We start from the raw sequence: 10,587 nt of genomic DNA, 5'->3' as shown, positions 1-10,587 counted from the left end.
AACAACTGTTTCTAAAATGCTAGCTAAAAATCATTTCTTGATTGGGAAGGAAATTGTGACTATATGTTTATGACCAATTAGCCTGCTTAAGCCAAGGAACCAAACTGGAGGAAGAAGACAAGAGTTTTTCAAGAATGACTTGAAGGTAAAGTTGTTATTTCTAGCTTACCCAGGAAACTTACTTTTGAAACTTCTCAATTAATTTCTTCACCATCTTATCCGTAATTCCAGGACAGGCAGTTTCCGCCACTGCCATACTCTTTTCAAGCTCTTCGATCGCTTTTGTTCTGCTTGTATTACTTGTGTCTTGCTCTTTCAACTAAACAGCAGAGAGCGAGGATACTGTCAGGTTAAAAAGAATCTTGCGAAGAGCAAGCCATAGAGAATGGAACAGTACTTACTTCAGCAAATACAGGTGTGATTATTGTAGACAAGCAGCTCAGCGTTTTGGCAAGATCTTGTTCCTTTAACATAAAGATCAAACACAACAGACAAGAATGATTTGTTACAAAGGGAATCGTGCCCTTTTCCCAAAGCACAGGGGTTTGATTGCCACCTCCCTAAGCCTGTAGCCACAAGCTAGCCAAAGAGGTGCTCAGCGCCACTGACTTAAGGCACCTTGGGGCAATCGTTTTCCCACATTCTGTACCGTTCCGTTCTGGAGTTTCTTTGCATCAGGTTTCTTTCGAACGGTAGTAAAAGTCCATTCGGGATGAGAATTATTTTCCTTGCTGCTGCATTCCCTAAGAGGGGGAAAAAAAAATACTGAATCTATCTTATCTGCTCAGGTGACGTGTTTATTTATATATATATATACACACACACACATATACAGAAAATGTGTTTTGCAAAACTTAAGCCTGACACAATGTCAGTTATGCAAACTCCATAGGAACAAACTGTTCCTACGAGAGGTAAAAATGGCTGAGATTAAAGTACAGATTTAATGGGGCTCCATTCAGGTAACTTTTTAGGGGCTGATTTTGAGATGGCCTTAAGACTTCTAGATCTACCATTTCCTTTTCAAAATCAGTCCTGGAGACCAGAAGCAGATAATCAGATAAATTAAGAGATGGCCCGACTGTCAGAAGACTTTCAGAGTGACCTCCAGTCCCAGGTTAGTAACTAAGCAAGCTGCAGCTACACTCACGAGTCAGAGCCGTCGGAATCTGATTCGTCATCGCTATGCCCTTCGGCTTTCCACCTCTTGAACCGATCGATCAGTTCTGTCAGGTATGATGTCTTCTTGGCATTTTTAATAATGAATTTGTGCTTCAGCAGTTCTTTAGCCGTTGGACGCTAAGTCAAAAATAAAGGATGCATGAATATGTATATCTTTGAATTATTGATAATGCTGTGAATGGTTAAGCTGGAAAGCATATGTTGTGGAAATGACTAACAATTTTGCAGAACAGAAGCTTACTAATTCAGTACCAATTTGAAATGTCAACTTGTACACACAAAGATGACTTTACTAGCTCACCTGCAAAGGGAAAAGCTGGGCTCAGGACTTGAAAACAAAATTTCATTTAAGACATTTAGGAGTTCAGATACTGTGAGTAGTATCTTAATTGTTTATGGGCTTAATTGTTGTTCACAGAACTAGTGAGCTCACAAAAATGATCAGCATTGTATCAATATGAATAAGTAACATGTTTAAATTTCAAGTTGTATCATCTCCAAACTCAGTTACTTTTTGATGCCGGGCAGAAAAGAAATACACCCTCAAGTCCACTGGCAACCACCATGCAGGGTGCAGTGGAAAGCTCATTGGCTGGCTCTGGAGGTAGGGGACTCTAGATTCAAATCCCAATGTCAAGTCCACATGGCAAGCTATCTTCTCCTTTGTCGAAAATGGTATTAACTTTCATCTTAAAGGAAGGCACGATTTGAAAAACCAAGATGCCTAAACTCCTTTTATGTAATAAGGAAGCATTTTACTTTAAGTGTTACCTAAGCTACACCTTATTTTCCAAGTTCCCTCTCTCCTGAAAAGAGAAAGCAAGCAGGGGAATATTGGACAATTTCTGTGTATCTCATTATTCACAGAGGAGGTGACATTTGGTACACACATACATCCTTTACCATTTTGAACTTAATAATAGAATATAACAGCAATCAATAGATACTCACAAATGATGGATCCTTGTTCAAACACGCATCTGTGAACTCTTTAAAGGGCTTAGTAAAATCTCCCAATAGAGTTGGTGGGTTATTTTTTGGAATCAGGAAAAGAACTCTCATGGGATGCATGTCAGAGTTGGGTGGCTCTCCTTTGGCTAATTCAATAGCAGTTATTCCTAAGGACCATATGTCAGCCTCAAGTGAGAAAAGAAAAAAATACAGCCAATAATTAAAAGGCAACATTCTTACATGGGCATCTTTAAAAACTCTAAAACAAACAGGCTGAGATGGTAACTACAAAGTCCCATTTTTAGTTTGGGGCCCTCTTCTCATTGGTGACCGCGTTTTAGGAAGGACTCCAACAATGTGATTCTCCTCTAGCAAGTCTAGAGACTTGTTGGATTGTTTTCTCTATCACTTACAAGATAAATGGCTTTCTTAGGCCATTTGGAATAGTACTACTCGAGCTCTACGTAGGTGAGTGATTTTATATTGGGGGGGGTGGCAGTGGCAGCAACAGCATGGAGGAGGCTCATGGTAAACGGCTGATGCTGACACACAGAAGTGAGAGCTACCAGGTAAGAATCCTATTCAGGAGAGGTACTTTCATGTCCATAAACACTTAAAACACCTACTCAAGGTACCACGCTAGGCCCAGGGATTTATAAAGACAAAAATAAAAGTTCCTGCACTAGAAATGAGAGATTGGGAAAGGTTTTCTAAGGGGGGGGGGGGGGGGCTGGGAAGAAAGGAGAGATAAGGAGGGAGAGTGTTCTAAGAATGGAATGTGAAAATGAAAATGTCCAGAATAGGAATGTCTCGTTCAAGGAACTTAAGAGGGGGAAGGGATAATGTTTAAGAAAACCAGAAGAGTTGGGGCGCAGATTACGTAGAGCTTTGAATGCCAGAGAATTTCATATTTGATCCTGGAGGTAAAATAGGGAGTATGACATGATGAGGCCTCTGCTTCAGATCACTTTGACAGCTGGATGGCTTGGAATGGGAGAGATTTGAGGCAGGCTGCCCCAGCAGTAACGTGACAAGGCCCTCCAGATGAACACTTAATATCTGCAAGATGAATTCCAACTTGGGAACCAGGGCCCCAACTCAGTAAGGTACCACCCCAACCTGCCTTCTTCACATACTAGCATCCGGCCCAACTAAGTGCCACAGGGGTTCTGGGAGCCAGGGTCACTGAGAGTTGGATGTATCCACTTCCACCTAAAATCACAATGGAAACACAGGTATAACGTCTTACTTTTGAGTCATAGGCAGATTGCTGAATAACTTCAGGGGCCATCCAGAATGGGGTTCCCACAAAGGTGTTCCTTTTAATCTGTGTATCTGTCAACTGGCCAGCAACTCCAAAGTCTGCGAGCTTAACGTCTCCTTGCTCTGACAACAAGACGTTGGCAGCTGGAAAATGTCAAAGTCCAAAATGAATTACCTTCCTCAGAAGACATCCATTTTTAGCAAGTTCAAACTGAAGTTTTGCACACCTTTTATGTCCCTGTGAATTTTCTTTTCAGAATGCAGGTAGTCTAGACCTTTCAAAATTTCCTTTAGCATGGTAGCTATCTGGAACTCGTCAAATGGGCCAGCTCGAAGCTTAGGGGCAAAAAACACAACACGTACACACACGATACACAAAGGTTTGGGGAAGAAAAAAGGTTAAATTAATCTTTTGGTTATCTTGGAAATAAAGGAAATGACACAAAAGCTGTTTCACAATGTTTAAGAAACATGCCCGAAATTTTTTCAAAAAGGAATTTCAATAGGACAAGTAAGCCAAAACAGGTCTTAAAATAAGAAATTTAACCTTGAAAGTATGAGAGGACTTACCAGGCCAGCTGTTCCACAAGAGTTTGAAGTAAGTATGCTTCAATAATGAAGGAAACTTTCACGAGGAGGGGAAAGATTAGCTACTTAGATGCTGCCGTTTTGAAATAAAACAGTATTATATTGGAATATGCTTTCAAATCCTACAGCAAAACAGTTTCAGATTATGCGAGTTCTATGAGCTCCTGAGACAGACATTAAATATTAACATTTAACTTGTTTTAACACTACATAGATTGGGGACGGAGCATCTGGGTTTCTTCCTCTTTCCTTTTTAGGGAAAAGGTCAGACTAGATGATCTTGACATTCCGTTTTAGGCCTAAATCATAGGACCTGTTGGGCTTCCCAAATTCAAATCTTTCATGAAGATATAACACATCCGTCCCTCTCTCCCCATCCCTTGTACCAAAGCCAATTGGCTTGACACAAGGAAAGCAATCATTGGGTTTCAGGAGAATTTGTAATGGAATATCTGAAAAGCTTTTTTTCAGTGAAGTTATTTTAAAATTCGGTACCTCATAAAGCACAAATAGTGATGTGTACAATCTTATTACAGGAAAGGGTGGGAATGTCAAGGCAGGGCTGAGGTGGAGCTCTGTTTGCTGTGGGGAGGGCAGAGGTGGTTAAGAGAAAACAAGCCCCTGCCCACAAGAAGGGATTCATGGTTCTCTGGCACCTCGTGTACTTCATCTGAAATGAATGCCACCTTTATAGTCAATGAAGAGCACTTTTATGTTAAACTTGAATCACTTAAAACTAGAGCATGTTTCACTCTAGTCTGTATATATATCTTCTAGACTTGGGAAGTTCAATAACTCGGTTTAAAATTTTATTTTGAAAACCATTAAATTCTAGGAAAAAAGTTTCTATTTTAACATGCAGTCATCTGGGAAGGTGAGAAACTTTCGTTTTAATCACAGATGGCACTGAAATGTCCATGTACCATATTCAAGCCCAGGCTTATGAGAGAGCGGACATTAAGGAGCTGAGTATGTACTTCTTTCTGCAGGCATTTGGGCAAGCCAGTCAGTATATTGTCTTATCACTTTGGGAAATTTACACAGAGCTAGTTGCAGTATTTGAAAAAGGATGGTCCTGGAAGATCCCTAGTTTGAAAGACTGTATTTAGAATTAATTTGAGAATAAGGTTAGTTACACTTAGTTAACTGTGGCACTCATGGGGACTCAGCTGTGGCTAAGTGACAACCAAAAAAAAAAAAAAACCCTCACTGTTTCAAACTTGGTGGGTTGTTGACACAAAACTGAATCTGTCTTTGAGGATTAAGGACTTCATCTCAGGTTCTGCTGATACTTGGAGCTAAAAGGGTGAGTGAATTTTCCAGTAAGCATATAATTCCAGGAGTTTGGTCTCAGTGTACAACCATCTGTCTGCTCCCACCAGACATTAGTTCTTAGACTGTATTCTTGGGCCTAGAGAAGAAGTGACTTGACGTAAGGAGTGTGCCTTAGAGGTTAGATTCACATTCAGGGCCTTTATTCCACACACCCAACAAAAAACTTCCTCTCCTTATATTGTAGACTTCTAAGAGGGGAAAAGTTATTAGTTGTCATATGAAGTAGACCATGGTGAATTGTAGCCAGAACAAGCGTTTGGACGGGAGATAGAGGAAAATGTTATTTGATAATCTTTTCTATCAAAATTATTCAAGAACATATCAATGACAATAGATGTCAGAGATTGTTTTCCAGATAAGGACGTCAAGACTAAAGAGTTCCAGGATTCTATTCTAGCCTTCCTTCTGCTGTTCTTTTTCATAGAATTTGTATTTGGTATGATCTTTCTAGGGAACAGCATTTCTTCACTTAAATCTTAAAGTAATATTCTTTACCACAAATAAAATCTTTTCCCCTCTTGTTTAAATGGTTATCTCGGCTCTAACAGCCTGAACTGGGATCCAAGTGCTGAAAGAGACTCAAACAGTCTCTATTGAGAGCCCTGGAAGAATCGGGAATTTCATAGATGTTATAAACTGCCAGTCCAGCATCCCAGGGATAAAAGATAACCTAGAATGCAGAATAGAGGTTGTCACCGTCACCTACCTCCTCTCTTCCAGGGGAATATCAAACTGAAAAAAAGGGGTTAGTAAACAGCATCAAAGGCTTTTCAACACCCACAGAAAAAGCAAAGTCAGAAGCCACCTAACAACTGACATTTGTAGGAAGTACTTGGGCCTAAAGCTTTATAGTGGATGTTTTTCTGTGTAGTCTTTTCAAAAAGCACACAAATAATAGTAGAGGCAGAGCAGAAGCCACTCTATTGAGGAGGAACCCAGTCCTCATTGATTATCAGATTGGTGTTTCAACTTCTTCCCTGGATCACATACTAAGTTCCTCTGTTATATACCAGTTGATAGCCTAGCTGGTTGGTCTATACACACCATATCACTCGCCAACCTTGACGATTGCTTAAATTGTGGGCACTTTGCCCACAGTAGGAAGGACGTATCGGCCGGCCCAAATCTGAAGAGGCAGCAGATGCCACATGCAAAACTCTTTCAGGTTTAAAATGTCAGGCCGAAAGCATTTGCTAATTTTAGCCCGGTGGCCAACACGTGGACCTTCTGCCACGCAGCCTTCTCCCTTACAGTAGAGGGAATGTGGTGCTCAGAGACGCTCCAGAGTTAGCTGCGAGTACTCAAGAAGACTGCTTTACTTTGTATATGAGAGACACGCACAATACTTAAAGGATAATACCGATCCTCCACCCAAGAAAGTTATTTCATTATGATCCACAACGTGTGATTTCATTAGCACAGGTTAGCTGAAACTTTATTAGCCTGCTTGAGGAAGATTGCTCACCTCATTTTGTGTGTGCATATATATGTACACGTGTTTTTTTCCAATACTTACAAGATCCAGTGCTGATCCTCCACCCAAGTATTCCATTATGATCCACAGCTTTGTGCCCTGTGAAGACCAAGTCACAAAATGGTGTTTTTTGTCTTTCAGAGAAAGGTCTACGTTGTGTTCCTTGAGTACATTTGATAATTCTCCCCCCAACTTCACTTTTCTATATCTGAGGCCTTCAGGCAGATTTTCCCAGCTCCATTTCCTCCTAAGTGGTCACCAAGTCCTATCACTTTTAGATCTACAGCCTTTTCACACATCTGGATCTTCCTCCCTATTGTGGAGCTCTCTCTCTCCTGGAGAATCCTTCTAATGAAGGCACTAACCTCCCTGTCTTGCTGCTTTCACTCTTCCCTTGCCTCTGAAAACATCCTTTAAATGACTAACAGAATCACCTACCTTACACTTAGATCTGGCCAACTCATTCTTCTGTTCACAAGTCTTCAGAGAATATTGCTGTCTGAGTTAATGTTCACACTTGTATGCCTGGCATTCAAAGCCTCCTGCTATCTGCTGCCACTTGCCCTTTCTAGCTTTCTCTTATTCACTCTTCACGTTTTACATCAATACCAGTATACTGAAAGACACGACTGTCTATGATCACGTCCTTCACTTTCTTGTCTCCTTATGCCCAGAATGCATACCATACTCCACAAACACTTTTTGAATTCTACCCCGAGTCCCCAATCAAGTTTTTCTGGATTCATGCTACTGGTTATATAATCTTTTGCCCTCAATCTTGTATACTACAGAGCTCCTTGTGGAGATCTATGAGACCGCAGGCTCCATGTCGTATTAAATAAACATTTGGCATTGGAAATGTAAAGATAAAATTAAAAAAAAAAAAATCCAGTGCTGCCATAGAGGAGTTGATAGTCCATTTATCTAAATGTTACATCTTTCCAATGCTATCCAAAGTACTCATGATACAATAATGTTCATTCAGTCATGTCCAACATTCTGTGACCCCATAGAATACCAAGCCTGTCTGTCCAAGCTCATTTTCATGGCCTCCTTGATACCATCTCATCATCTGCTGTTCCCTTCAATCCGCCCGAACACAGGGGTCCTTATCCAATGACTCCCGTCTTCTTAAGTGGATAAAGTATTTAAGCTTCAGCTTCACTATTTTACCTTCCAGCAAATAGCCTGAATTTATTTCTTTATATTGACTGATTTGATCACCTTGCTGTCCAAGGGACTCTCAATAATAGTAACTCACATTATCATAAGAGACTCACATTTCTACAGTTTTACCTACCAACACTTTCCTCATAGTAACCCTATTTGGGAAGAAGTGCACCTATTCCCATATTACAGATGGGGAAACAGGCTTCAGAAGATTATGGAGCCTACGGCAAGTAGCAGAGTCAGGATTCAAATCCAAGTAAAGACGACAGTTGCTGCTGTTCACAGCAGCATGTGCCTTATAACAGACAGTAAATGATGTTGATGAATCTGAACTTATTTTACAGAATAAACTGAGGCCCAGAGAAATGATAGTCTATTAACAATACACACACCACCTGTCAGGCTGTCCATATAATTAGGGATTTTTTTGCCTTATAAAGAGAAGGGAAAAAAGACAGTTTTTACATACACATACAGGAGCCTATAAACTTTCTTTTTGTATATTTTACTGTGTTTCCTTTATAATCCTGTTTTTCATTTAATTTTATGCATTTAAAAACAAGATTTTGGAATCACCACTTCTTATAGGTTCTTAAAGGAGTATAAAAATTTTCCTAAAATTATCCCTACTCACACCCCACTTCATAGCTGTACAAATCCAGATTATTTCTTTCCAAAAAACTTTTGGAACTTTTTCAGTCTTTTTCTAAGGGAAATTGAAAAAGGACATTCTTTTGGAGGCAGAGTGAAAAATACTTCCTTAACATAAATAGAAAGCTAGAGGCGATTTCTAACAACAAGTAGAGGCATGACTCAAATTACATTTAATGCCTGAGTGAACCTCACTGAGATTTACATTGAACTAGAAAAATACTTTAAGATGATGAAAGATACTTCCAGTGTGATGAGATCACATGGGAAGGATTCACTAACTTCAGCACTCTTCATAAAGGCTAACTTTGTCAGTCAAGAAAATTGACAATGGACTCAAATTTAAGAAAAACATTGTGGTTATACCAAAGTGTTTATCTGGTTTCTGCTTTCATTTTTTAAGATGGAGTTACACAGTGATCTCAGTCAAAACGAATACCTACTAATTTTTTTATGTGTCCCAAAGAAGTCACTTGTAGTGACTCTCTAAAAACATATAATTGTACACACACACCTTTCCTATTTATTATGAAATATTGGTGGTTATTCAAAGAAGCTTCATCTAAGGATGACTTTTAAAAAATACATGTCTTACTTGAGGAAATAAAGAGGATTCCATGTGTAAGAACCTCAAATATTGCCAGAAAGAGCAGCACGGGCCATGTGTAGTATATCTATTAATGACACAGACTAGACCCTACTACTCTAGACTAATGTTGAGCAGATAACACAAAGTAAAAATATATACCCAAACTAAAAACAAGATATCCTTGGCAGATAATTTGGATTGGACAGAATATGAAAGCAAAAACTTAGCTATAAAAGAGTAGGCAGGGCATAGGAGAAAGAATATTGAACCTCCAGACGGGAGACCTAAGTTCCGAGACATTTATTTTAAGTAAATTTTGTCATTTGCAAAATGGGGGAAGTAATGTTCATATTGCCTAATCCCATAGGGTATTGGGGGGATAGAAGCACTTTAGCCTTTAAACGGAAGAAAAGCAAAAAAAGGTATTATCATGAATAGCAATATGCATGATACAATATAAATGGACTTAGGATTAAAATTAATCACTCTCATCATCTGGATATTCCTGTAACTGCACCATGAAACAAATAAACACTTCAGAAGTGCTCTTTTTTAGTTCATTATGGAAACAACTAGCTATTGCTATGACGATTATTTAATGTAGCTCTTCAAAAATGTAGTGGAGGCAACCATTTTGAATTGCTGGAGGGACTTGGAGTATAAAATTTGTATGAACTCTTTCAAAACCAGATTTCTTTAATTTAGAAAATATTGATCTGATATCTAAGGTGCAAAGTAAAAAGAAATAACTAACAGCTCCTTTTCCAGGAGACTACAAAAAAACCCAATAGGAATAGAAGCTTTTTCAACACCCACACAATCTGTCAGTGTAATATAGGATGCCCTGTCTGAAATAGGTCTTGTTTAATATTTTCAGTCAGATCAAGAAATATAGCAGAGGTTTGCTGCTATTTGTTCCCAAGGGACTAAAGGTCTGGAAATAGCAGAATTTAATGCAGACTACAAGCAAGCCTCCTAAGATAAGAGAGAGCCACGGAGCTCTCTAAAAATAGCAACTGCTTCATTTAATCTAGATGAATGCAAAGAAATGCTTCAGTGAATTGTGGTAAAATGCTAAAATGTACATATAAACTAGTAACACAGTCATGACTTCCATGTTGAAATTCAGTTCTTTTAAAGAAAGTTTATAATATACAACTATTCTCTTCTAATGACATGTAATCTGTTATTAAGATAAAGTGGACTTTATAAGAAATAATGAAACTCAAATGGCTTATTTGAAAAATGACTATTAATGATAGGATACCCAAATTCTCTGCACAGTACACAAGGAAGAAGACCGACTTGGCTTCAAGTTCTAACTCAGCCTTGGGGCAAGCTCGTCATGCTTTTTGAATGTTACTTTTATAATCTATAAACTGGA

At 39.0% G+C, this 10,587-nt stretch overlaps 1 protein-coding gene across 3 annotated transcripts in view; it reads right to left on the bottom strand.

Moving 5' to 3' along the window:
* Positions 1-10,587, bottom strand: part of STK26 (serine/threonine kinase 26) — a 52,663-nt gene that overhangs the window by 2,348 nt on the left and 39,728 nt on the right. For 2 of the 3 annotated variants that reach the window (XM_031944614.1, XM_031944617.1), the window contains 8 exons: positions 6,836-6,892; positions 3,624-3,732; positions 3,383-3,540; positions 2,134-2,319; positions 1,151-1,299; positions 650-743; positions 402-464; positions 183-319 (listed from right to left, as the gene is read on the bottom strand). In XM_031944614.1, coding sequence (XP_031800474.1) covers positions 183-319; positions 402-464; positions 650-743; positions 1,151-1,299; positions 2,134-2,319; positions 3,383-3,540; positions 3,624-3,732; positions 6,836-6,892 — 953 coding nt within the window. Of the gene's footprint in view, positions 1-169; positions 320-401; positions 465-649; positions 744-1,150; positions 1,300-2,133; positions 2,320-3,382; positions 3,541-3,623; positions 3,733-6,835; positions 6,893-10,587 lie in introns of all 3 variants that reach the window. The other variant, XM_031944615.1, reaches the window with a different exon arrangement.

Source organism: Sarcophilus harrisii, chromosome X, assembly GCF_902635505.1.
Source record: "Sarcophilus harrisii chromosome X, mSarHar1.11, whole genome shotgun sequence".
Taxonomy (NCBI): domain Eukaryota; kingdom Metazoa; phylum Chordata; class Mammalia; order Dasyuromorphia; family Dasyuridae; genus Sarcophilus; species Sarcophilus harrisii.
Note: the sequence above shows the minus strand (reverse complement) of the source record. Positions and strands in the feature narration are given on the sequence as shown.